The following is a 25614-nucleotide window of genomic DNA, read 5'->3' as shown; positions in this document are numbered from 1 at the left end:
CCTCTACCTGCCTAAAGTAATGAGGGGATAACCCGCTCTCAGAGCAGGATAAGTGCATTTAAAATGAAGCTTTTCATTTCTGTTTCCCACAGACATCAATATTTAACAGAGAAGGTGGGAAAGTAAATCTGATTTTTTAAAAGAAATCAATATCCATTTATTTTGAGGAGTAATTGAAAAGCCCTGCATTCTAATGTTTAACAACTTTTCTAGTCTCCCTCGCAGGAAACAAATGATTATCACTTCCACTCTTTCCTTCTATAATATCAATCCTGATCAATCTCGCTGGTATTGGCATGGGAATAGATGGATACAGATTTCAACGGGAATCCCTTGGAGGCTGGAGGTATGATTTCCCTGGGTGTACATGCAGGATTGCTATTGCCAATCATCGTTAATTTGTGCCCACTTATTACAGAGCGTTACTTATTATAAAATATATCTCAGCCATAAAATAATTTGCATTTTAAAAAGCAGCCTAAATCCTTATTCCCTGCGAGACCAGACAGCTCCTTTGCAAGCAGCTCCCAGACTCTTTAGGAAATAATCATGAGACCAATCACAATAATAGGTTTTTCTGTCTTTCCATTCTTTATGTTTCTCTCTTCCTGGTGCACAGATATCTGTGTCACAGCTGGGACAGGCTCATCTCAATTACTGAGTGCCAGGCTAGGAGGACCACTGTGTGCATCCCAGAAAAAGCCCTCCTCTGATCAATAGAAACCCACAGGCAAGCTCAGAAAAGCCAGATCAGCTTCTTGTGCTGTGGTCAGGCTCAGTCCTATGAGACCAGAAGGTCTCCCGGGTAGGGCAGAAGTTGTGTCTCATGCACAGCAGAGGCGAACTCTGGGATTCCCTCTTACACACTCTCAGCCTGACCACAGAAATGGCAGAGTCAAGCTCACAGACCTGGGAAGAGGGTAAACACTCAGCACGTGATGTGGCTGGCTTTGACGTCGCTGCCCTGGCAGATCTCCCAGCAATTACTGCATTGGACATGCTCCTGCCCCCAGCTCTCCCCACAGATGCCGGCCTGCTGCTGGTCTTATTGGGTGTTTTGTTGCAGGCTACTGCTGCTGCAGCCTCACTTGGGCAGCAGGAGGGGAAGAGCCAGGCAAGCAGAACAGCATGCCCTGCTTCCAGCCACAATTTGTAACAAGGCAGAATTTATCCTCCTGCTTTCATTGGTGTAAATGTGGAGTACTTCCCACTGGCATGAGCTGATCAATACTCTCATGAATTCAAAATGTATCTTGCCCCCCTTTTAGAGCAGAGGGGTGATGATGCACGTGCATGCACACGGGAGGACAGCACAGAGGACAGGCACCTTCCCTAGGCAGGACCCTACCCACCCGGTGGCAGTGCCTTTACCTGGTAGTTGCACTCTGGGTCAAGGCAGTGGTAATGTTCTCGGTACTGGTATGCACAGTGTATGTGTCCACAGTGCTGGCTGCCAGAAAACCTGTGAGCATGAGAGAAGGACAGGAGAAAGGAACAGAGAATGAAACAACTTCCTGAGAGCAGCGTCTGTGAGCAAGGCACAGAGTGAGTCCCACTCCTGCCTTCATCCCATGTGGCCGGGGCATCCAACCCCACCTGCTTTATCGCCCCTGAGGACAGTGCTCCCTCCCACCTTCCTTTCCTTATATGACTCTATTTAAACAGGTGTTTCCTGAGAAAGATCCTTCTGGGCCTTTACCTCCTGAATCTGCATACGTTTTTCTTTGAAATTCACCTCTATTACCTCAGAGTTGCTTACTTGTGGAAAAGTGAGAAAGGAATTAAATATCACTCAATTCTGGAATTCTCATTAGTGAGTTTGGATAGCTCAGCAGTGAGTTTCAGAAACCTCCCACACCACGAGGAAACAAATGAACATTGGTCACACACGTCTACCAGGATCTCAGACAGCTCAGAAATTCATTAGTGCGAGTTACGTCTCCATTTGGTGTCACACTACAGAGGAGGCTGCAACCTGAGGGGAAGCCACCAAGGCAATGCAACATCATGGCAAGACTATATGGGAACTTTGAGTGTGATGGAGAGAGCAACGGAAGGAGAGATGGGTCAGCAGGAGCAGGCAGCCACCTCTACACTGTGCAGATTCTTCCCATGCACTGCCAATGGTTATTTTCCTTGTGGATGCAGTATTTGCTCACAACAAAACACCACAAGGCAAAGCCACAGGGTTTTCAGCCTGCCCTTAAGAGCAGTAGGGCACCCACCCCACGCTGCCTTCCACGCAGCAAATCCATACAATTCCTGACATACAGGGTGAGAAAGAAGGCAGTGAGGACACACGGTAGCTGCAGAGCAATGGACAGTGCACTGAGTGTGCAGACAGAAAGCTCAGTGTTTGGCAGAGGGGGATGCTGCGGTGCCAGGCTGATCCGTGCAGAGATCTGGTGTGTATTCCCGGGGAACCTGGAGGAGCTGAAGAGCTTGAAAGGGAAAAGCAGGGAGGGAAGGGGACTCAGAGGGGAAACATTCAGAGATAAAGTGCCATCTGCTCAAAGGTTCCTCCCGTCACTTCATGCTAAACGCACCAGGAGCGCGGATGATAAAGGGCATCAGAAAGAAACAAGGAAGGGCAACGGGGAAATAGGAATAAAGGAGGAGTGAGGGTGTCCTGGGGCAGCAGAGGAAGGGGCAGGAGCAGGAGAGATGGCGGAGCACCAAAATGCAAGGTAATGTTAAGCTGCAGGACAGGAAAAGGAGCCAGGATGGAGAGCAGGACTAAATAAGGCATTTCTGAGTGCAGTGAGGAAGAGGAGGTCAACTGCGGAGACAGCGGGGCCTCCCGGAGACAGAGAGGGGATTTAATTGACAGAAAAGGTAGACGTTGCTAAAAAATTAAATTACTTTTCTTTTCCTCGGCATTCACAAAGGGAGACAGGGACAGATGCCAGGAGCAGACATGCCCTTCCCTGGGGAGGGAGAAGAAATACCGCAGGAAATCGGGATCACGTCAGAACAGGTGATTGAGAAACTGGAACAAACCCCGGCAGTGGAGAAGAAACAACCCACGAGGCAAACAGCAACGCTGGCTGCGCAAACAGAGGGCACGGAGCAGTGCTGAGGAACTGGTCCTGCTGGTCTGGGGCTGGTGGAAAGGCCAAGGAGCTGCAGGATGGCATGGGGAGAGCGAAGGGCTGAGCAGGGCTGGTGAGATGGGGTGTGCAGGCCAGAGGGACACATGGCAAAGGCAGAGCTCAGCGACAGCTGTCCAAAAGAGGGTGAGGATGCAAAAGCAGAGGAGATGCCGGCTGCAGCAGAAGGACCGGACACCAAAGAACTCTGCAGGCAGCCGAGCACACTGGGTGCTGGGGGAAGGATGGAAGCAGCACACACAGCTCGGAAGGAACGGGCTGCTCCTTCAGCCTGCAGGGTGAGGCTCCTAAAGGGTTACCTTTATCCTGTGTTTCTTCTGACACTTGAAACAGTTCAAAGCTATTAATTTTTAAAGCACAGCAGCTGTTTAGCTTTTTCATCACAGGGAAGCTCACCCTGCACACACTCACTCACACGCATACGCGCGCGCCCATCTCTGCGCACACGCTCGGAGGTGCATCAACACCCCGATGAATTGACATGGATCTCCATGCACACGAGCAGGCGTGAGCACACACACACCTGACTGCACACTCGGGCCATTTCATCACGTCGATATGCAAATCCCAGCTCCCAGGCTGTGCGTACAGGCACAGATTGGTTTCACAAGCACACCTCCCTCCCCTCCCCTCACTTTAATCTCTGCGCTTTTTCTTTTGGGCCAAAGAAGCAGCCTTGATCTGGCAGGAGTTCGAAAGAAAAACCAGGATAAAGAAATAATAATAAAAACAATAAGTAAAGGACTCAGTGTGCTTAGTGAGTGTTTACAGACTCATTACCCTGTAACGATGATGTGAAAGAAGGAAGAAAAAAAACCCACCCCAATTACAAGGGGGGGAGGAAACCCACACAGAAATAAATATTTAAGCAAGTGCTGCCAGAAGCACCATCTGCTGAGGCGCTAATAATAATAATAATAATAATAACAACAATTTTTTTTCTGTGGTCTTTTTTTTTTTTTCCAAATTATAAATATAGAGAAAATAAATAAATAAATAAGAAGAACCCACCCCACCCCAAACCAGCTAAGTAAGAGGTTTTGTTCTGTTGTGTGAGAGAATGGATTATCCCTGGGCAGCTTTTGGCAATGGCTTTGGCAAACTCATTAAGCTAATTATGCAACGCAGACATACAGTGTCGTGTCTCTCCCCTCCCCCCTTCTCTGCCCCCTCATTTTAAGGCTTAGAACTGTTTTTAGCGTTGTGTGTAAATGGAAGGGATGTGGCTGGGCTGCCAGCGGGCGGCCTGTGGGGCTCTGAGCAGGATGTGGTGTCCCTGCGCTGTCTCAGCAGCCTGCTCAGTTACCTGCCCAGGGGAAGGGGCTCGCCCAGCATGGGGTGGAGTGGATGCGGTGTGAGGTTGGAGCAGGGCTGTGTGAGAGGGGAGCTGGGGACACAGAGCAGCATCGGCACTGAGTGAAACCGAGCAGTCTTAGCAATAACGGAGCACTGCTCCTTCTGCGCCGTGCAGCCATGGGCCCAAAGGCTGCTTTTCCTTCCTGTGCCCTCCCAGGAGGCAGTGAGCTGCTGTGTGCACCAGAGGAGCTGGTGCCTCCTGCCCCTCTTCTCCTACAGAAGGCATGTGGGCAAAAGGGTCCAGGGTCATCATTAGCTCCTGCTCTGCCCATGTGCCAAACGCTCCCTGCAGCTCCCCAGCAGTTGGTTCCATCATGGAGCCCCCACAGACTCGGGCAAGATGGGGAAGCACAGTGCACACTGCCATCCCCTCCTGTTCCCCATGTGGTGGTGGGAACAAATCCTTCAGCTCTATCAGCAGAGAGAAGTGCTTGCTGGTGTGGCTCTGCACATAAGGGGCTCTCAGTGAAGTCCCTGACAGCACTGAGGGAGGATTCAAGGGCTGGGAGCAGAGGCTGAAGTCCCTGACAGCACTGAGGGAGGATTCAAGGGCTGGGAGCAGAGGCTGATGAGCTCCAAAGCAGGCAGGTGTTCTGCAATAATCTCCTCTGTCCCTCTGGCTCTGATGGCATTACTCTGTGCCACTGCTGCAGCCCAGGCTCCCTCTCAGCACCGCTCATTCTTGCTTGGCCAGAGCTCAGACACGGTGCCCAGCCTGCACACAGCCAGTGAGGGCTCCCAAGTAACAGAGCTGCTGAACATTCCCCACTGGTGCTGAGAACTGCCCAAACTCAATTCACTTGTGGATTCCTCCCAGCCTCGTCTCTCAGGGCGCGATGTCCTCCTGCCTCCAGTGGGCACAGACACAGTGGGGGGAAAAGCTGGAGCTGGCACAGCACCGGGCATAGAGTGACAGCTGAGACACGGTGCTCCTATTTACATCACAGGCTTCTGCAGTGAAACATTTTTCCACTATTTGTCACAAGTCTAGCAGCTCTGGGGAGCTGAGCACGCTCTTGGCATGCCTGTACACCTCTCACAGCTACTGCTATCCTAAGCAGGGGAACAGAGCGAGCGCAGATGCCAGAGGGAAATGGAAGTGCCAACGGCTGGTTTTAAACGCTTGGGCCAGATGGACAAACCTCATCTGCCCCAGCCCCTCTCCTCCCTCTTTCTCCCAGCCCTCTCCCCAAGGAAGAAGGCAGTTTTGCCTACCTGGCAATATACTTCTGGTAAATATTTACATCTTCGCTGACGGTCGGTTTGTCAGTGGGTAATCCATTCCTAGGGAGAAACAGAGGACAGAGCTGGTCAGCAGCAGGGACAGGCGCAGCTCCTCCCTTCTGCACAGCACCACACACCAGCAGGGAGGTGACCACACACCATTTGCAAACTGGGGATGGCCACATGAAGACAAAGGCCTCCCCAACGCACCTTACAACACTGCCCGTATTTACACAGATGGGGCAGCAGAGCCATTTATTTTAATCACTAACAACCAACTGAACGCCCATGCCACATGAGCTTGGGTTACTTGGCACCGGTTGAAAACAGATAAAGATCACGTCCTCGCTGAGTTCTGCAAGAGGAAAAGGAGTTGCAGTTGCAGGCTAAGCCCACCTGAGACACACTGGCCCATCAGCACAATCCCGGTTTCAACAAGGACACCTTTGCCCAGGGTTCACTCAGTGCAGGTAGATGAGCTCCTAGCATTGAATGGCTGAGAGTCTCAACCTGTGGTATATGTGGACGTGCATAATTCCTGCCAGGTTACTGGGTCCCAATGGGAACTGAATGGGATGTTGGGGTCCAGAGAGCAGTTAGCACAACCAGCAGGTTGCCTCCTTTAACCACAGAAGGCTGTCTCTAGCAGGCAGCCTGGAGGAGAAGGACCAGAGCCACCTCTAAGCTCCATGTGAGATGAACAGCCAGGCTGAAGACCCGGCTGCCCTTCACTGCTCCTGCAGCCCAACCACCATACCCCAGCCAAGGAAGTCTCATGGCAGGAGGAGGGTCACCACGATCACCACAGCGCTGCACACCCCATCTGCACGCAGCAGGAAGTGAGCATGAGAAAGGAAATCAAACTGGGATTCCCAGGCAGACGGAGGCTCACAGGTTTTTTTGGGCAGTTTGAGACTTTTTCAAAAGATTCTCGTAACAGAAAGACCCCGATCAGCCCTGGCACTCTCACTGTCCCATTGCATTTAAACACAGTCATCTCCGGTCCAGGCACTGTGCAGTCGTGTCTGTGCCCCTTGGGTATGTGTGCAGCTTTTCTACAGCTACCACCACTTTGTGAAGCCAAACTACACAGTAATACCAAGCTTGGCAAGGCCGTTGGCTATCTCCATTCAGTCAGCGGCATCACTGCAGAGACTGCCAGCAATGTGTAAGAGGTCATTAGTGGGATTTGGGCTAATGAGTTTGCCGGGACTGCAGGGTAACTGAATCACATCCATGTGTGTAAGGAACAAGCACACTGAGAAGACACAGGCCCAGTCCTATAAAAGCATGTGTGTGCCTAGTTCCTATAAAATCAATGGGAATTAGGCAGAGAAATGTTGGGGATGTTCTAGGACACACAAAGGCCCCCTCTGTATCACTTGGCAGAGTTTTGCCACTGAGTTAAATGGAAGCAAGAATCGGTTTCTCACAGCATGGCTGGCTGCCTGGGGCACTGGAGGAAGAGGGAAGGAAGCAGTTATGATCTTGACCTCACAGCGCTGACAGCACCACGTCCCCTTATCTCTCCTTTCAGCATTCGAGCCCAGGAGCTAGCGGGCTCTGGATTCATGGCTGTGACTGCTGAGGGTAGGCTACATCCTCAGCACAAGTAAGACAAAGAGAGATGGAGAGTGTGACACAGGAGCAGACAGAGAGCAAAGAGAAACAACTCATTAACTGTGCAGTATTTATCAGCACACAGACTATGAGTTGTGCTCCCTAACACGAAGCTAAGAAGAGTGGGAGGACACTTACTTCACTGTAGAGACTGTTCCAGTTGTGATGGAGTCTGTCTTGGAGAAAGTCGACTTCAGGTACTCAGGAGTGTTGAATGGCAAGGAGACAGCCTGCTCGGGCCCAGCCATGGGAGCGCTGCTGGGAGTGCTGGCGAGAGGAGCAGGGGCCAGGCTGGGTGTCGGAGCTTTCACCTGAGTGAGTTTCTGAATGTTCCTCACATCGTACTTGGAAGGCCGGCCCACCTTGCCTGTCTTGAAGGCGATGGCTCCTCCCATGTCTGGGCTGCCTTCCCCAGGCTTGAAAAGGTGCAAGTACTTGACGTTTTCTAGGTCATACTTGGAGGCCTTCTTGTAAGTGTTGCCGTTCTGTGGCCTGATGCTCTCACCCGTCTTCAGCTTCTGAATGAAGAAGTCATATTTGGAGGCCCGTGACATCAGGCCCTGCATCTGGGAACTGCTGGGAGAGGGCAGCGGCAGGATGGTGGCTTTGGTCTCCGTCAGCATGGAGGCATCTGGACCTGGCAGCCGAATGGGCTGTGCCAGCACCGAGGAAGCATCTTTGCCCAGCTTGGAGCCCAGCTCCTCAGATTTGGCCAAGTGCATGGGCCAGGAGAGCTGCTCTCCAGCCTTGAGCTTGCGGATGTACTCCTCGTACTTGGAGAACCGAGCTCGTTTGCTCATGGCATCCTCGCCAGGGAGAGAGGCTGCAGCCGCGGTGGCCTCTGAGGTAGCAGCGTTCAGCTTGTCGAAGCTGATCTTGCGGGCCAGCTCATCCCGCATGTTCTGGTCATCGTAGCCAAACATGCCCAGGAATTCATTCATGGTGGTGGCGGCGTAATCTCGCAGCGACGAAGCTTCCCCTGCAGAGAACCAGAGGGAGAGAGTCATGCAAGGGCCTGATTTTTCTTCTCCTCCCATACCAGCACCGGCAGCAAGGAGGGGGGTTAGGAGGAGAGGGGAGCATGATCTACTGACGTTTGGCTCACTTGTTAGGTTTTACGACTCTTAAATTAATTTGTTTTAAAAAAAAAAAAGTAATTAATACTGGGGTAAAATAAAAAGAGTTCATCAATGCCAGGAAAATCAATTTCCTAAATGTTCTAGCCGATGGCTTTTCAGTACATTAAACAAAGTTTCATAAATGTCTCTGCACTCTCGCCTTGGCCTAATATGAAGAAAAAGTAATTTTACTGGAAGTGAGACCAATGCCAATATGCTGAGGTTTATGCGGTTCTGTCCTTGTGTGAGTGTGTGTGTGCACGGACCGACCCACGGGGACGGGCTGCAGTGCTGGTGACCCAACGGGTGCAGGGGGAGAGGGCAGAGCAGGGAAGGGAGGCAGCAGAGGTGGGGATGAATGAAGGTAGGGCTGCATGTCTGAGCAGCAGGGAAAGAGGGGGGGAAAGGAGAGGAGAAGGCAAGACAAAGACAGGATGGTTCCTGTGGTCGCTGCAGTCCTCCCCTCCCCTGGCAGTTCTCTTCAGCCAGCTTTCTCCCAATGTCTGGGGAGCTCCTCCTCGCCACGCACCAAGGGACAGCAGTTTAGTGAGGGCAGTGGAAACCTACTGTTTTCACTGTGAGCAACCAAGAACAGCTCCCAGTACAAGGAAAGGGGAAAGCCTGCTCAGGTGCCAAATGGATGCAGCAGCCTCCATCAGTATTTGGGCTGAGGACAGATGAGCTCCCCATGTGGGCTTTGGAGAGAGGAGATCTGTTCCCTGCAGTGAGTGGGAAAGGGGCAGGAAGGGCTGCTCAGCCTGGGGGCACCAGGAGACACAGCAAAAGCTCTTCCCAGGTTCTCTCCCTTCCTTACTCCCCTTCCTGGGCCACTACAAGGGAAAGAACACACATCTGGAGGTCACCCAATATCAGTATAAAGAGGAAATACAGATTGTTCTGACGCGGCAGCTTGGACTCATTTGGGCTTCAGTCTGACACAGCGTTTCTCCTCCTCCTCCTCCTCCTCCTCCTCTCTCTCTTGCTTTCTCCTGCAGAGTAAAGATTTACTGTGTGCAGCAGTCCTTCAGACCTCCCCCATCATCCTTTCCACTCACTCACGTGAGCTCTGGGGTAGGCAGGCTACCACAGCAGCACTGGCAGCAGGTGGAGGGTCTGTGCACTGGGTGCAAAGCTCAGACCCAGACAGCACAGACTTGGTAAAGAAGGCATCGAGACACAAAAGTTGTTAACAGCCCCAAAGCATGAAAACAGATCTATGCACTGGGGAGCTGATAGCCTGCAATGCCACGCACCTGTGCATGCATTTACACAAGCACTTCTGCACGCACAAGTGCCAGTCAATGAGCAATCTCACAATCTAGCAGCCATCAGCTTGCACAAATCTGCTTCCACAGGACTATGAGGAGGAAGAGACTGCCTCGAACAGGCACTGAAATGTGCACGTCTGTAAGGATCACATTCCTGTGTCAATACTGCTCGACACAGCTGAGTTCACAGAGCAGAACTGCTGCTGCACCAGTTCCCTGGGTATGTGAGAAAGGCCACATGAAGAACATGGCTGCAGCCTGCAAGCAGCACGATGGAGGTGCTCTGCACAGTGCTGGGGGCTCCTTCAACCACTGATCACCCTCTGGTTCTGGGCACTCAGAACCACCATCCTGCATGGGATTTTGGGATGGGGATGCCCAGTTTAATAACAGGCAGCCTGACAGGTACAGAATGGGCAGCAGTGCCCCTGCAGGTCAGGGCTCTGGCTGCAGCTCTTGCTCCTTGCACACCTTCATGGGTCACCATTAAGGTTGTTAAACACAGAATCAGCCCCACAGAGCTCAGTAACAAGCCTTGTACCCATGTGGACAGATTGGTGCAAAATTCAGATGCACAACCCAACCCATTGGGAAGGTTGAGCTTTCAGATCTTCATATGAGTTTTGCAAAGTCTGAGCATGAGCTCCAGTTTCAGCACCCCAGACTGAATCCCCTCATGCCCAGAACATCCTGCATCCTCTATCTCCCTTGCTCAGGTTTGGTTCTGGATGACTGCAATACCTCCCCCAATTTATCAGTGTTGCTGCCATTTCTCATCTATGTTTGAGATGGAACCTTGGCCAGCTCCTGCACCTTCACTCACCCACCAACACACCCCTACAGCCCCGACAACCCCCATGTTTTTGTAGCTAGGAAGAAGGCTGGGTGCTCTTCTGCTGCAGGCAGACAGGCTGAGACCCTTCCAACCCACTCTTGTTACCGAGCAGACAGACAGCTCTCCCATACCCGTGTGCAGACAGAAGTGAAGCAGAAGGACAGCGGCTGAGAAACAAATCCCTGTGAAAAGTGCGCGGCCCTCCCCCTGCATTGCATTTTTCTCTCCCCTTCTGTGTGATAACAAAAGGGCTCCTTCTCCCCTCGCTGCCGCTCTCCATTTGTGGGCATTGCCAAAGAGCAGAGATCTGCGAGTCTCAGAGCAGCTATCGTATCACAAAGGATCCGGAGCTAGCAAAAAAGGGGCTAAAAATAGCCTGCAGCAGCACACTATATATGGAAGGAAAAGCAAAACAGCCCAAATGGAGAGCAAGGTCTGGATCCTGGGGGATGGGGCATCCCAGCCAGGGCTCTGTCCTTTATCCTGCTCGGGAGGGGATGTGGAAATCTGGGGGTGATAGGATAATGCAAGAGAAACTGGCACTTGTCGTGCACGTTCTTCCAAGTGGGGTCTCCCCAGGAAATCTGGAAGAGGAATATTCCCTTTGAAAGGAATACTCTGAAGGCTCGTATTCCCTCTCTGAGACACACAGCCCACAGGCTAAGAAAAGGAAACTTTGAGAACTTGCACACAGGAAAGCTCCCGGTGACCGCTTCAGAGCAGTGTGTCAGGAACGGGCAGAGGGAAGAACATGGGACTGTGCAGGAAATCTCCACAGTACACTGCGGAAAGGGATCCTGGTCAGAGCCTGTACCAGAGTGAAAATGCTATATATAAATGTGGGGGGGGAGTGTGGGTCAGTCAGGGTGCAGGACAGGGTGCGTGAATGAATGAGGAAACACAGTGTGTGGGCAGGTCAGAGGCTGACACACATCCCTCACCGGCCGCCAGCTTTGCAGCTCCTGTGGGGAGGCACACAGTGAGGCTCAGCTCCGACTCTTCAGTCCGTACACGTTCTACATGGGCAGGAGCGGTCTTGTTTCAAAGCACGAGGACTGAAGAGCATGGAGCAAACCTCTGCAAACTCCTGCGTGGTGCCCTGCAAGCCCCACTGCGTGACCCTGGGGGACTGGTGGCAGGAATACTTTGTCCTCGCCAGCACAGCAGATCCTTCACACCGTGCTTTCCAGGGAATTGCTGCCATCAACATTTACACCGGGCTTCCAGAAGCACACGATCAAGACCTGGCAGCACATCCTTTGCACGTCAAACCTCGAGTGGCTCTATATGTGAACCCCACATGCCATTACCTGCCCTTAAACACAAAGGAGCATCTACCCCCAGCAATGGCTTACGGACCTTTGTGCAATCCTCAGACAGCAGAGCCCAAGAAAGGCACATCACTGACAACCCCTACCTGACAAAAAACCTCAGTTCCTTCTCATTTTCCACAGGTAGGCAATATATTCTGACATTCTAGGTTCCCCTCCTTTTAGTTTTCATGGCAAATAAAAGCTGCAAATGTGGGCTAAAGGGAATTAAAACAAACTGAAAACTGAGTCCAGGCACAATCACCTTGTGTCTGGGAACGACAAGGGCTTTCCTATCAAAGGAAACTGAAGGTCACACTTTTCCTCATTGATCTTGCAATGTTTGTTAATTACTCTGTCACTGATGTGGCGAAGGATAATTAAACAGCTCTGTTTATATCTTATATGCATAATTATGTGCGCTGCCACTGAACTCGTGAAGACTAGAGAATGTGCCTCTCCAGAAGGGGAACGGACAGACGGAGATGAGTTTAGGCTGCATTATTAACAGGAGGAGGAAAACACAGGCACACACAAAAGGAGGAAAGTTTGATGGATTCACAAAGTGCTGAGATCAGGGGAGGGGTGCACACAGGTGGAGCAGATTAGGGGGGGGATCTTTCAATTATGAATCCAGCCCAGCCGAGTGACAAATCAGGGGGAGGGAGCTGCTGCCCTAATAGAGAGAATTCAATCTGTCCTAAGCTTCTACTGAGGCTTAGCACTAATATGGCCCCGAAAAATCAATCTGGGCGCCTGAGTATCAGAAAATGAGCAAGAAACTCAGCTGGGGCTTTCCCCAGTAGCTGTGGCTGAACACAGATTTTGAATGAGGTAAAGGAATAAGACACGGGCTATCTGAAAATAGGAAATGATACATAGGCTGGGGGAAGATTCTTTGCAATGGCACCCAAGTCAGTGCCATTGACACAGCCAGCAGAAGCTCGGCCTTTCCCTCCAAACACGTGGCCAAGTCACTGCCCCATGCAGGGGTGGGTGGCAGGGCCTTACCTGAGGTGGTTCCCAGCTTGGAGGCCGCCTCGCTGGAGGCCCGGTAGGCGTCATCCTTGGAGGCCGCCCCGTCAGAATCCCTGTCGTCCAGGAAGGCGCCATCTTGTGAGCCCCTCAGCGCGTCCGCCTCGTCCCCGTTGTCCTCCTCGTCGCTGCAGCCCTTGGGCTGCACCATGTAGACGCCTTCAGGTGGCACCTCTGCACCCTCGGCGCCCCGACATTCCTTGCCCTCAGCCCGCCCCAGCAAAGGCTCCTCGTACTCCCCGTTCACCCACTTCTCGATCACCTCCCTCCTCTTGTCCTCCTCAATCTTCTGCACGTGGCTGAGTCCGTCTGAAAACTCAGTCCCTGGCTCCTTGGTCCCAGGCTGAGGCAGGTCCTTGTTGCTGCTCTCCTGCTGCGGCCCTTTGTCCGCACGCGCCTGCTCGGCTCCCCCGTGGTCGAAGACAACCTGGCGGCTCAGCTTGGCACAGATTGCATTTAGCTTCAGGCCGCCTTTGCGCTTGGCAGCCATTGTGGGTTTTCCTGAGGTTGCGTCAGTGCATATAGTTCTTTCAGCTGGAAGGAGAGAGGGGAAAGAAGCAAGGAAGGGCATTAGAGGGATCAGAAATGGCCACTCCCAACCCACAGGCCCTCACACAGGCGGCAGCTGTCCCAGGAAGGATGGAGTGGACTCTTCCTAAGCTGTGAGCTGAGGCTCGGGCTGCAGAGTTGCTGCTCCCAACCTCTGTTCCCAGCAGAGAGCCTCAATGGATGCTGGAGCAGGTGCTGGGAGTGGGTTTGTCTCAGAAAGCCCCAACACCTCAGGTGGGTGAATGCAGTACAGACTGGTCTGCTGCTCCATCCTTCAGCCTGCAGCACTACCTGCCCCCAGCCCCAACATGACACAGCTCCAAGCACGTGTAACAACTTCCCACTGTATGGGTGGTGAGGAGTTCACTTTGTGGCCTTTACTTACACTTAGTGGAGAACCAATACAGGGCATGGCAAACCAGTACAGAGAGCAGAGAACCAGTATGGAGTATGGGGAACCCGTATGAGTGATGGGAGCACTGTGCTGAGCTTGGCTGGGTGTGAGGCAGCTGAATGGGAGCAAACCGCCTGGGGTGGCATCAGCTGATCAGCCCCTGTGACTGCCTGCTCTGCTCTCACACACACAGGAAATTCTGCTCTCACACTTCCCAGCACAATCAGCTAATTAGTGGAGGTTTGTTATTTTAATGTAGTTTATTCATATGTGACAGCTAGTAAAGGAGGGGTGAGAGAATGTGGGGGGAGAAAGGAAGAAGGTGAGGTCTTAACTTCAAGGTCATGGAGAAGCTTGAACTAAACGGTCCCTATCATAGAGTCACTCACATAATTGCACCGCACCGACAATTAACAAGATTCAATCTCAAGAAAGAAAACAACAAAAAAAATAAAACAAAACAAAAAAAAAAAACAAAAAAAACACACCAAACCACAATGAAAACCTGATTCTAAAGCAGCTGCATTGTCTCATTTCTCTTTTTATTTACGGTTCCTGTGAAAGGCACTCGGAGTGAGCAGGGCGATGGGTCCCAAGCAGAGCCCTGCCTGCAGCCGCTGTGTCAGCAGGGGCTCCTGGGTCCCTGCACTCTGCGACAGGGAGGTGCTGCTCCACAGAAGCACTCTGAGATTAATCAGACCCCCTACGATGCACCCAGAAGCCATCGTGACAGCCCCTAATCCCGTAACATGACAGCCCAGTACAAACACACTGAAACTTTAGACCTGCTGTCCAAGAGCCAGAGTGGCTGCTTAGCGTAAACTCCTGACAAGCTTCAGACACGCTTCCCCGTCACGGGCTGCAAGAACACCCCCCTGACAAATCTATCAGCCTCCCACACAAAGCGAGGCACAATGCTTTCCTACTGACCCCAATGGTTCCCCCCCCGACACCCATCTGCCCCAACTGCATCCCTGCCCCTGCAGGAGCAAGAGCTGCTCCCCGCCATGTGCCTGCAACAGTAGCAGGTGTGAGCCATGCACGTGTGGCTTACAGCATCCCACCTCCCCCAGGCACCCCCCGCACACCTCCCCACGCGTCTCCCTTTCACACCCCCCCGCACACAGCCTCGTGCCTACAGATGGGCGCCCGCAGTGCTGCCGAAGTCTCTGCGTGTTGGCACCTTCCCTTCCCATCACATTCCCGCTCTATTTAGGGCAGAAAGTGCCGTCCGCTCCCGTGCGCAGCCGTAAGGCGCTGGGACTCAGGGGAGGCTGCTGTGAGCTCCAGCTGGAGCCCGGCCAGGACCCCAAGGGCTCGCTGTGTGCACTCGGCGGGGGGCCAGCAGTGTGCTGGGGCAGGTGGCCGGGGCCAGGGCAGCCAGTGACCCCAGTGCTTCCTGTCCTGGCAATCAGGACACCGGGTGAGATGGGTGCAGGGAGGGACCCACTGCTCCCACCCTGCAGCCACGGCAGGTCCCATTATGCTGGGCTGGAGGTGAGCAGCCAAGTGAGCGCACCAGACGGCAAATGAATATATAAATATTTATCCAAAGGAAGAGGGGAGCAGACGTTCCCGAGGCTGCACTTGCTGCGTACGCAGCAGCTCCATGGAGCCTGCAACTTGTCTTCTAGTCCCGGCCCCGTGGCTTGCACACCCCAGTCCTGTCCCTGCAGCCCCCCAGCTCCTGCCCTTCCCTCCTGCACCTCTCTTGGGCTTGATTGCTTCTTTTTAGAAGCGATGCTCTTCTGAGCATCCTTCTGTGAAGTCTATGTTAGAAATAAAGTAAGTTTAGGAAACTTACCTTTCCCATGATCTACAAAGCCAACTCTCCCAGAGACTGTCTCTCCATCCCACCTGTGCCTGTGTGACTGCAGGGAATCAGAACACCCCCCTCCTCCTGCCAGCTTTGCCTCCAGCTCTCACAAGCCAGCGCATCTCTTTATCTCCCCATCCCTGATTTCCTCATCCCTGAGGCAGCAGGGACATCGACAGTATCTGCATTTCTGCTCTAGGCCGACAACTTCCAACAGAGAAGGGAAACCCGACAGGCAAAGAGCCACTGAGAACATCCTCGCACATCCAGGTAGGGGTGCAGCAGGAGGGTCCTGTGTCCAGGAGTCCCTGCCCAGCCCCCTCCCCAGGCCACAACCTGCCAGGTCACCCCACGTCCACACTGTGCTGTTTAAAGATTCCCAGCTAAGTAAACATCCCCCTTCATTTTCTTCTTCCAAATAGAAATGTTTTGATTTTGCATCAATCCGAGGAAGCCATTTATAACCTGAGCCTGTCACGGGGACTTTTCATCTCTGCCCAGGACGAACTCTCCCACATGTTCTATTTACACTGAGTGCTTCCTCTGAAAACAATGCCACCGGCAGCAGCCTGTGCCCCCTCCCCACGCCCTGCCACCAGACACCGGCCGCCCCACACCACGCTTGGGACATCACTCCCTTCAAGGAGGAGCACACGGCCCAGCAGTGCTCTGGGTTGGGGACAAAGGCCCCCAGTGTGGAAGACAGGGGTGCTGAGCCCAGGGGTGGGAACCCCCAGGGATGGGGCAGGACAGGAGGGATGAGGTCTATGCCATGGGATGGGGCACAGGACGGGGAGGGCCAGCGTGGCGGCACTTCAGAGGGTCGGGCACATTGAACAGATGGAGCTTTCATATTCTTATTGAAGAGTTTTCAGCCCAGCTGAGCAGCTCCGTTCAGGAGGGAGGTCCCAGCGCCAGCTTTCCAGGAGCTTCAAGCTCTCATTCGATTAATTATTAACAGTATTATTTGGGGCGGGGAGGGGGAGGGAAGGAGGGCCCACATGCTGCATGGGTCTTTTTTTAACCACTGTGGTGCAAGTCCAGCATGGCAGCAGAAAGCTGCAGCCGTGCCCCAGCCATGCCCAGAGCAGCGGATGGCAGCCGGGCACAGCAGGGACATCTCCCCTGGCACCAGGGCCTTGCACCAGCCCAGGCAGCCCCAGCCCAGCCACGGTGTGAGAGTGGAGGCAGCGTATGTGCTTTCCTCTCTCTGGTTTATCAATAAAACATTTTATTGCTTTTAGCCCAGGAAATGACCTTGGATTAGTGGATGCTGCCTCTTCTGCCTGGCCTTGGGGACTTCAGCGAGGCTCTTTAGCAGCCCTGAGTTCTTCCCGCATGTCGGCATGGAGTGAGGGGAAGCCCTGGGCGCACATGGAGCACACGGCGTCCTCCTGCCTTCCCCACTGCACTGTGCTGTGCTGCCCATCCAGCAAGGGGCACAGGGAAGTCCTGGAGCTGCAGCACGGTCCCCAAAGCCTGCAGGGTGTTGCAGCCACAAGCCACACTTCTGTCCATGTCCCCTCCCAGTGTCCCAAACACACAGTTCTGCCCCAGGTCGCCTTGTGCCCCACACAGAACTGAACCCCCTGGCACCTCTCAGCCTTCAGCCGGTGTGAGCCTGGCCTCTGCCACCCCCACGGCTGCTCCCTGCAGCCACGTCCGCCTCAAGAGTGAGCCCTAAAGTGTTAACGGCGATTGGTGAAATGGCACAGCAGATTGCTACAATAAATAATTTACTGATATTTATAAATATTCAAATCAGCAGGCTTCAGAAATTGAAAGGGGGGGGCTGAGATGACGGGGAGGGGAGCGCACACGCGCGTGCGTGTGTGTGTGTGTGTGTGTGTATGGAGGGAGGGGGGGGGGTCAACATTAATTCCTGGGCTCTCCAAATTCATTTGAGGACTGTTTCTCATTTCAAATATTAAATCTTTTGGTGTCAGGCCTCCAAAATAAAGCTCTGATCGGAATATGTTGGGTACCTGCTTCATCCCCTCGGGTGGCTGTGGGCAGTGGTGAGGAGCCATGCCACCACCCCAGCTCAATGCCAGCCCTCATCCAGGGCAGAAACTGCCATTGATGCCACCAATAAGCCGCAGGGCTCCTGGCTTTCACTCCTTGCTCTGCAAGGAAGTTCAGTTTTAAGGAGTCAAGGGCCAGGAGTCACTGCCAGCCTCCAGCCACACAGCTCAATCTCACACCTTGCACTGAGGTACATGGTTAGTGGGCATGGTGGGGATGGGTTGAGGTCAAACTTCACAATATTAGAGCTCTGTTCCAACCTTAACGATGCTATGACTCCAGGACTAAGTGGAGCTCTGAACCCACCCCGAGCCTCCTGCATGCCCAGTGCCCCGCTGAGCCCTGGGATGGCTGCAGGAGGCGATGCTGTGTCCTGCCCCACAGCACCCCACTGGCAACGCCAGGCTCCAGCATGGGGCGAATTTCCCCAGATGAGTAATGGCTTTTCTAATGCACGGGCAGGCTGTCAGCTTCCCTACTCCCAGTGTTTTATGGGTTTAACTGAACGGCTCTGAACTCCCTAGTAAGAAATAAAGTTATCCCTCAGCGTCCCTTCTAAACATTTCACTCAGTGCAAACGGTGTTTAAGAAAAATGAGGACATATTTCTTCTTAAGGATGCAGTATCCCCCTTCAGAGGCCTAATTTATACCATATATCACTGGCCAGGGAGAAGAAGGCAGCGCAGACCTCACACTAGGAGCAAGCTGGGCCCGGCCATCCCTCCTTGTCCCACAGTCCAGCATTGAGTTTGGGGGCTGCCATGAGCCAGGAGCAGCAGCAGGCAGTTGCTGGAGTGCCAGCACCAGAGGCACTTTCAGTGCAGGGCAGGTGATGGAGCACTCTAGTTTGCTGCTCTCGATGCCATGCAGGCCTGCGTGCAGCCCCCAGGCCTCAGGGCTGTTCCTGCAGGCAGCACGGAGCTGAGAGGGTCCCCTGCATGGGTCCAGCTCCTCATCCTCGCCTTATTTGTTTATTATTAATTTTTTAGCCCAGTTAAAAGGTTTACTATCCTAAGTAGCCTCACTCAGCCTAAGTAAGTCCATAAATCACGCGGCCCTGCTGACATCACAGCCCAGCCATCAATCTGCCCACAGGTTGAGGGGAACACAGGGGAAGAAGCCAAGGGATGGGAGGGAAGCGGTGGGGCACTCAGGGCCTGGGGCTGCACCTATGGGTGAGCTCCAGGATCCTCAGGTAGGGCCCTACGCTCACCAGGAGGCAGCTAAAGAGCAGCTCCAGCACCTGAAGCTCAGCCCTAATTGCTGGGGAATGGAATGTTTGCTGCACCACTGAGAAACAGCAAGAAAAGTTCATTGCTGCGGCCTCACAGGGTGCTGCTCCCCACGGCTGTGCTCTGCCCTTTGCTGCTCTCCCAACCAGCCATCAAAGCTCATCTCCCCATTCCCCATCCCCAGCAGTGTGACCACGCATTGCGAGCGCCCGGCAGGTCACACACATGCAGCAACGCGGCCATGTGGGTGCCATACGTCGTGTGAGCTGGCACAGCACACAGACCCATGTCCTGCACCTGTGAGTGCCCGGGTACGGCACAGCACGGTGACACACGGTGACACACAGAGCACACCTCCCGCAGCACGCAGCGCTCTGCAGGCTGCGTTGCGCTCAGCAGACGCACAGCTGGCCATCCCTGCGTGCCGTGCTCTGCTCCGTGATGGGACAGCACACAGCCCCTCCGTACCCGCTGCTCCCAGCCCCTCGCACCCCCCGGCCGTGTCCCCATTGGGGGCTGCCGGACGCTCCGCGTTGCTCCCTCACTCGTTCCCTTCCGCTCGCATCTTTTCATGAACTCTATTTCTCTTTCCTTTCTGAAAACAACTGAGCTGTAAATACTGTTTAACCTTCTCCCCCCCTTCCCCCCTCCCCTCCGCACTATAAAAACACAAATATGCCATAACTCAGCTGGCTCAGCCGCCGCGCCTCCAACATGCCCTGCTCCAGGCCTCTCAGGAAGGTCATAACAAACGACTTTCCGATTCAGTGCTCCTGAAATAATTTTGTGTATTAAAACCTGAATCTGCACTTTCTGGACCGAAAGCCTCTCTTAATTATGGCGAGCGTCCTTGGGATGGACAGTGATCCTTCACCGCCGCACCAGCAGCCAACCGCAGAGGCAGCGCCTGCCGGCTCCCCGCCGCCCCCCCGCCCCGGCCCCCCTGCTCCCGCGCCCCCCCGCCTTCCCTTTGCCCAATCTGTTTTCAAAGTGTGTCTGTCCTTTATTAAATTGTTTTCTTTTCCACATTATCAGTTGCCATGGAGACCTCATCTCTCGGATTATTTGAATTTCATTATATCTATTGATTTGGGAGCATTTCATCTTTTTTATTGTTTTTCTGTCAATTTTCAAAACGAATAACCATCTAATTTGCGTCAGTGCTGATTATGTTTGTCCCTCAATAGAGGTCGGCAGCTGCGTCGGGGAAACAAATCAATGGGAAACCATCATAAACCTCCCCAGTACAATCTCCAGGATATGTGGGTGACATTCCACGCCTGCGAGGAACACTCATCATATCCAAACTTCTTCCTTGCCTTTTTGCCTTCCCCCCTCTTTCTGCCGGCTCCCCCATGCCGGGCTCTGCCGCTCCGTGCCGTCACCTCACACCCTGCTCGCTCCACGCACGGACACGGCCGAGGTTGGAGCTTCACACCGGGAGGGGACCCAGGCGAGAGGAGGGGGCAGGAAAGGTACGGCATGTTTGGTTTTAGGTAAGAAAGACGGGAAGGAAAGAACAGAACGACGAGAGAAAGAAGAAGAGGAAAAGTGGATCGGGATTGCAAATTGCTTACTATGTTTTTTTTTTAAATAATTTATGCAATTTTAAGCATTTATGTATAAATTTTTTAATAAGCCACCCTGGAGCAAAATAGCCATTAACATCCCGATGTCCTTCTGTCCAATGGGCTCGTGTGCAGGATCAATTTCCGAGAGTACTTTCCTTTTTTTTTTACGACATGATAAAATGCTTTTAAAGCAACTTACACAAATATGGAAATTTTTTTTCCCCTCCTCTTTTTTTTTTTTTCTTTTCTTTTTTTTTTTTTTATAACAGCCTCCACTTATTCACCAGGGAGAGCGAGCGTGTGCGCCGGGGAGGGCAGTTGGCAGAAGGATAGACCCAGCCCTAACTGGAACGGACCTGCCTGTCCTTCTAACAAGGGCATAAACTTTCATTAGCGATGCACACAGTCAAAGGCAATTTAGGGAAACGCGCTGTACAGAAAAGGAAAACCTCAGCGGTTTTTATACAGCGGCTCCTTGGCTCCGTCCAGGGGGCTCTATCCTTGAGCTTGGCTCACGCTCGCCATCAAAGTGACCCCACCGGGGGCGGCAATGGGGACGGGGATGATGCTGGGGCTGTGTGGGGACGGCGGTCTCTTGCCCCACGGCCACATAGTGCCACCCTCTGGACCAACACTTGGCCCAGGTGGGGGCTCAGCCGCCCAGCTGCGGTGATGGGCAGCACACAACCCACCGCCTTGTTGGGGCGCAAGGACAGCACAGACCCACGCATTTAACGGCACTGACCGCAGGCTGGCACTTTGCTGGGACCTGTGCAGGATGGACAGGAACCATCCCCATGGGTAACACTTGGGGGCATTTTAACGAGGAGAAAAAAAATCATCAGAAATATCAAAGTGGGGGCAGGCCACGCTCAGCTCAAAAAGCACAAAGTGCCGAGAACAGCAAAGCCAATCAATAACAATCACAGCGCAGCAGAGAGCGAGGGAAGCGTGAATGGTTTTGGCTGCTCCCTGTGCGCCCGGGAACACACAGCCCAGCCCGGCACGGCCGCGGTCACAGCTCACAGAGCAGCGGGCTCCTGGCACAGGGATGATGTGGGGAAGGTTCCTGCTGTCCACAGCTCAGAGCCCTAAACCCCACGTCCTGCTCCTCCTGCTCTGCACTGGAGCCCCTTCCCCCCATCACAGCACTGCTGGGACCAGTCGTGGTGACCAGTAGACATGAACCCTGCCCATACGCAGCCAGGGCTCTCCCTTCTCGTGCTCTTGGGTCACTCCTCACCCACAATTGGGGATTTCAATGCGGCCGCCAAGAGGTCAGTAGGAGCTAAAAGGTTTTCAGATCATCTCTGTCACTCTCATGTGTGTAGGCAAAGTACAGCCCAGCCAAACCTGGAGGTGACTTTAGGATATGGTGGCACAGAAATACCAGGTACAGCCCAGGCAGTGCACTGGGGAGAACAAGGCAGCATGTGCAGCCTGAATGTCCATTTGTCCACAGGATGCAGGGCCTCTTATCTATGGCACACCAGCATCTGTTTCAGCACAGCTACTTAAAAACTTAACCAGGGTAGGAAGAGCTGAAGAGAAGGGGAAAGTCTCTGGTGTGGGTCAGAATAATTAGGCTGAGCTCAAATTGGCTTTAGGCATCTGCTGCTGCCTGAGTGACACCGAGCCATGCGGCCTCCTCCAGGCTGGGACAGAGGGACATGGGGTGGGGGGACGCACTGTGCCCAGTGCCTTGTATCTCTGGGAACTGGGTGGCTTCCATTGGAGCCATAGAGCCTCCTCACCCCACTGCCATTACAGCCAGGAGAAAAGAGGCCAGACAGAGAGATTGAGATGAGCCATTTCCCCAACAAACTTGCTTCCCTTTTTCATTCGCTCCTTTCTTTTTTTCTCCCTTTAACTGTCATTAAAATAACAAGTTTCTGTTACAGTCTAAACATTCCCACATTGTATAAAGGGTTATGTTACACCAGAGTCACTGCCGGGCCCAGTGTTTGCACAGAAACCTCACTGCAGGTCCCCCCTCCTGACGAAGTGACTTATTAAAGTTTAAACAGTAATTAACAGAACAATAAAAATAAAGGGATGTTTGGGGAGTCGTAGTGCACACAGGGTTTTTGGCAGTGCCAGCACTTTTCAGTGCCCTGCGCTGGCAGCAAAAAAACGGCTGCAAAACCAGGGGCAGAGTTCGGGAGCGCGGTGCTGGGAAGGGGCTGGTGGGGCTGCAGGGCCATCCCAGCCCGGGGTGAGGTACAGAGGGGGACAAGGATGGGGATGGACATCACAGAGTGCTCTGGCGGGACCTGGGTCAGTATTGGTGCTCACCACCAGCCCTGGGCTCCAGCTGTGCTCTGGATGAGCCCCTAAAACCTGAGTTTTGGGAACTGTGCCTCTGAAAGCAGGTCTGGACGTGGAGGAAGCAACTCCCCTCCTTAAATGAGAGCATGGAGGAGGAAATGCAACGGCAGAGCAAAACCCTGAGAAGAGCAGGAACGCCTGTGATGCTGTAGGACAGACCCCAGGAGCCAGTCCTTGCTTGGGAGAAGGAAGAAGACATGGAAGTAAGGCAGCCCTGTGCAGAGGACTCTCAGCCACAGACCTGATGGTGTGAGAGCAACCTAGGGCCGCTGTCAGCAGCACCCCAGCCCCTCCCAGCACCACGGGCCTTGCAAGCCCACGCAAAATGGGCTCAGCAGGCTCCTGCAGGAAGCAAGGCTGCTTCTCCTGCTGCTTTGTTCCCAACACAATCACCTGCCTTGCCCAGGATGAGCTCGAGAGCAGGTGAGCAGGGTTGGAGCTTAGGTTGTCAGCCCTCCCTGCTACCCAACACGCAGCAATGCAGAAAGATCTCATTTGAAGATATTTTTGGTGCCTATTGTAACTATTCTCAAATGTTTGCCTTAGTAGCTCACAGTGCTTGTTGGCTCTAACCCTGACGGGTGACTCAGTACACACAGCATTGTGCAGCCCCATGTTTGCTAAATCTCTTCCAGTACAACTGCTCAATTTGCAAACAAAGAGACAGCTCCTTATGGGTGGATCTTATGTGCAACATGAACTTGGGGTGTGCTACTCCCACGCAGCCCATCCCAAGCCCCTTCCTGGGGTGCTGGGCTACAGGAGGGGGCCGACTCCCCAGCTCCATGTACTGCAACGTGGGCATGTTGAGATGGCCTCTGCTTTGTTGCCTCTGCTAGTGACAAGGACTCTGTCACCTGCTGCCTCCATGCATTGTGCACTTGGTTCTGCAGCTGCTGAGTTGGTGCTGCAGGGCAAAGGGGCTGAGAAGCAAGACACATTTCAAGCTCCTCAAAGCCAACAGGTCTCATTCTACTTCCAGTGGCTCAGTGACTTACAGCTCAACATTAATGCTCACAAATATCCAACACATTTACCCCCCTGGTCTGGGATGGGCAGGAGCTCAATTCCCCAAACTGAAGGCAAGTGTTATAAATATGTCTTCCCAGGCAGTTATCACTGGTGATTTTTAATAAGCTGTTTTCTAGGCACTAGGGGAGAGAGGGACATGGGGGCTTTCTTATCCCACTCAGACTCAGAATTTCTCATCCCCTCCACCCACAGAAGGACATCCCCATCCCCAGCTCTGCAGTCCCAGCTGAAGGGTGATGTGCTGAGCACAGTGCCAGCACGGGAGAAGTCAGCACCTCAGCCATGTCTAAGGAGCCTCTGAGTTAGAACCAAGCACAGCTTTGCACAGGGCCTTAAGCATTTTGCATTGCATGAAGACAGTCCTGTGCACCTCCAACACTGCATTCAGGACGTCTCTACAGCAAGGCCAGTAACTTCCTATAGGGAACGTTACGTGAGAAAATTATCTAATGCACTCAGTCATCTGGCCGTGCAATCTGCAGAGGGAAACAGGAGCAGCCAGCACAGTATGGCCCTGCTTCCAGACACCACTGGCTTCAGATACCATATCACTGTTTGCCTGGTCCATGACCCAAAACTGGAGCTCTCTTTCAATTAACAGGCCCTGAGATTATTTAGACTATTCTTGCTGTTACATTCTGTGATACTTGCAATTAATACAGAAGATCAGCAGTGCCGTGTCCCACAGAACCCACATGTAGCTGAACACAGAGCCAATGGCACGTTTTGAGTGCTGCATCCTCACCTAACTGCTTCTGCAGGGCTTATGGAGACCCAACCCACCAGGAAGGGCTCTGATATGGCACACATTTTTATCAATATATACTTGAAACGTTATGTGGGAACGAGCACTCTAAAATCTGGGTCTTACCTCCTTTTTGGAATGGATTTGAAACCAAAAAGAAGCAAGCCTGCTGGCACACTCAGCCTTCAGCACTATCTTCAATCAGAGAAGCCTAATTATACCCATTACACTGATGAGGACGCACTGGCACAAAGCTACGCATTCACAAGGCTACAGATACCAAGCAAATCAGTGGCAGAGCTGGAAATAAACCTGGGGATGGCGGTGACAGGCTTGTCACCCACCCGGGTTGGCTACGAGTCAGCAGGATATGGAGCTGGAGAGGAGCCCCCCACATCCACCTGACAGAGGGACAGCTTCATCACAGGGCTGGGCCACCAGGAGCCCCTGCAGCCCCACAGACAGGGCAGGGATGAGTCATTGCTCCTCCCGAAGCAGCTTAACCAACTCCCGCATGCGGGTCCTTGCAGTGAGGTCCAGCCTGATCTGTGTGCGCATTAACCAGCCCCGAGCACGTAAAGCCCAGAGATTGTCCTGGGCATCAAGGCCAGCGTTTGCCCTGACCTCTCCCTGCCAGGTGCTGGGTGCTCAGGTCTAAGAAAGGCTGCAGAATCCCTCGGGATTGAGAGTCATTACATAAACAATACAATAGGATCACGGCTGTAATTGCAGAAGTGCCTGAAGTCTTGGCACTGGAGCCCGCCATGGCAAGGGCCTCAAAACAGAGACCCAAACAAAACAAACAAAAGCCCCAACTCTGTCAGCACTTAATGAGCAATAATAAACAATAAATAATAACCCTACCAGCCAACCTAGCAAGACAGATGTGAGACACCGGAGCGGCTCTGCAGAAACACTGACCCTACAGCAGCTGCCTTCCCTCCCTGGCTCATGGCTGAGCCAAGGCCACCGGGTACCAGGTTGGAATAAGAGGGGGATACTGAGGTCTCAGCAGAGCAAGCGCCCATGGTGAGCTGCACGAGAG

General features: G+C 53.1%; 1 protein-coding gene across 6 annotated transcripts in view; it reads right to left on the bottom strand.

Moving 5' to 3' along the window:
* The window catches only part of CASZ1 (castor zinc finger 1), a 70779-nt gene that overhangs the window by 29730 nt on the left and 15435 nt on the right, over positions 1–25614 (bottom strand). For all 6 annotated transcript variants that reach the window (XM_015882422.2, XM_015882423.2, XM_015882416.2 and 3 more), the window contains exons 2-5: positions 12853–13410; positions 7449–8289; positions 5682–5750; positions 1372–1462 (exon numbers count right to left, since the gene is read on the bottom strand). In XM_015882422.2, coding sequence (XP_015737908.2) covers positions 1372–1462; positions 5682–5750; positions 7449–8289; positions 12853–13410 — 1559 coding nt within the window. The remainder of the gene's footprint in view (positions 1–1371; positions 1463–5681; positions 5751–7448; positions 8290–12852; positions 13411–25614) is intronic.

This window comes from Coturnix japonica, chromosome 9 (genome assembly GCF_054131305.1).
Source record: "Coturnix japonica strain WE chromosome 9, WE-NBRP24, whole genome shotgun sequence".
NCBI classification, from domain to species: Eukaryota; Metazoa; Chordata; class Aves; order Galliformes; family Phasianidae; genus Coturnix; species Coturnix japonica.
This window is presented reverse-complemented; position numbering and strand designations above follow the sequence as displayed.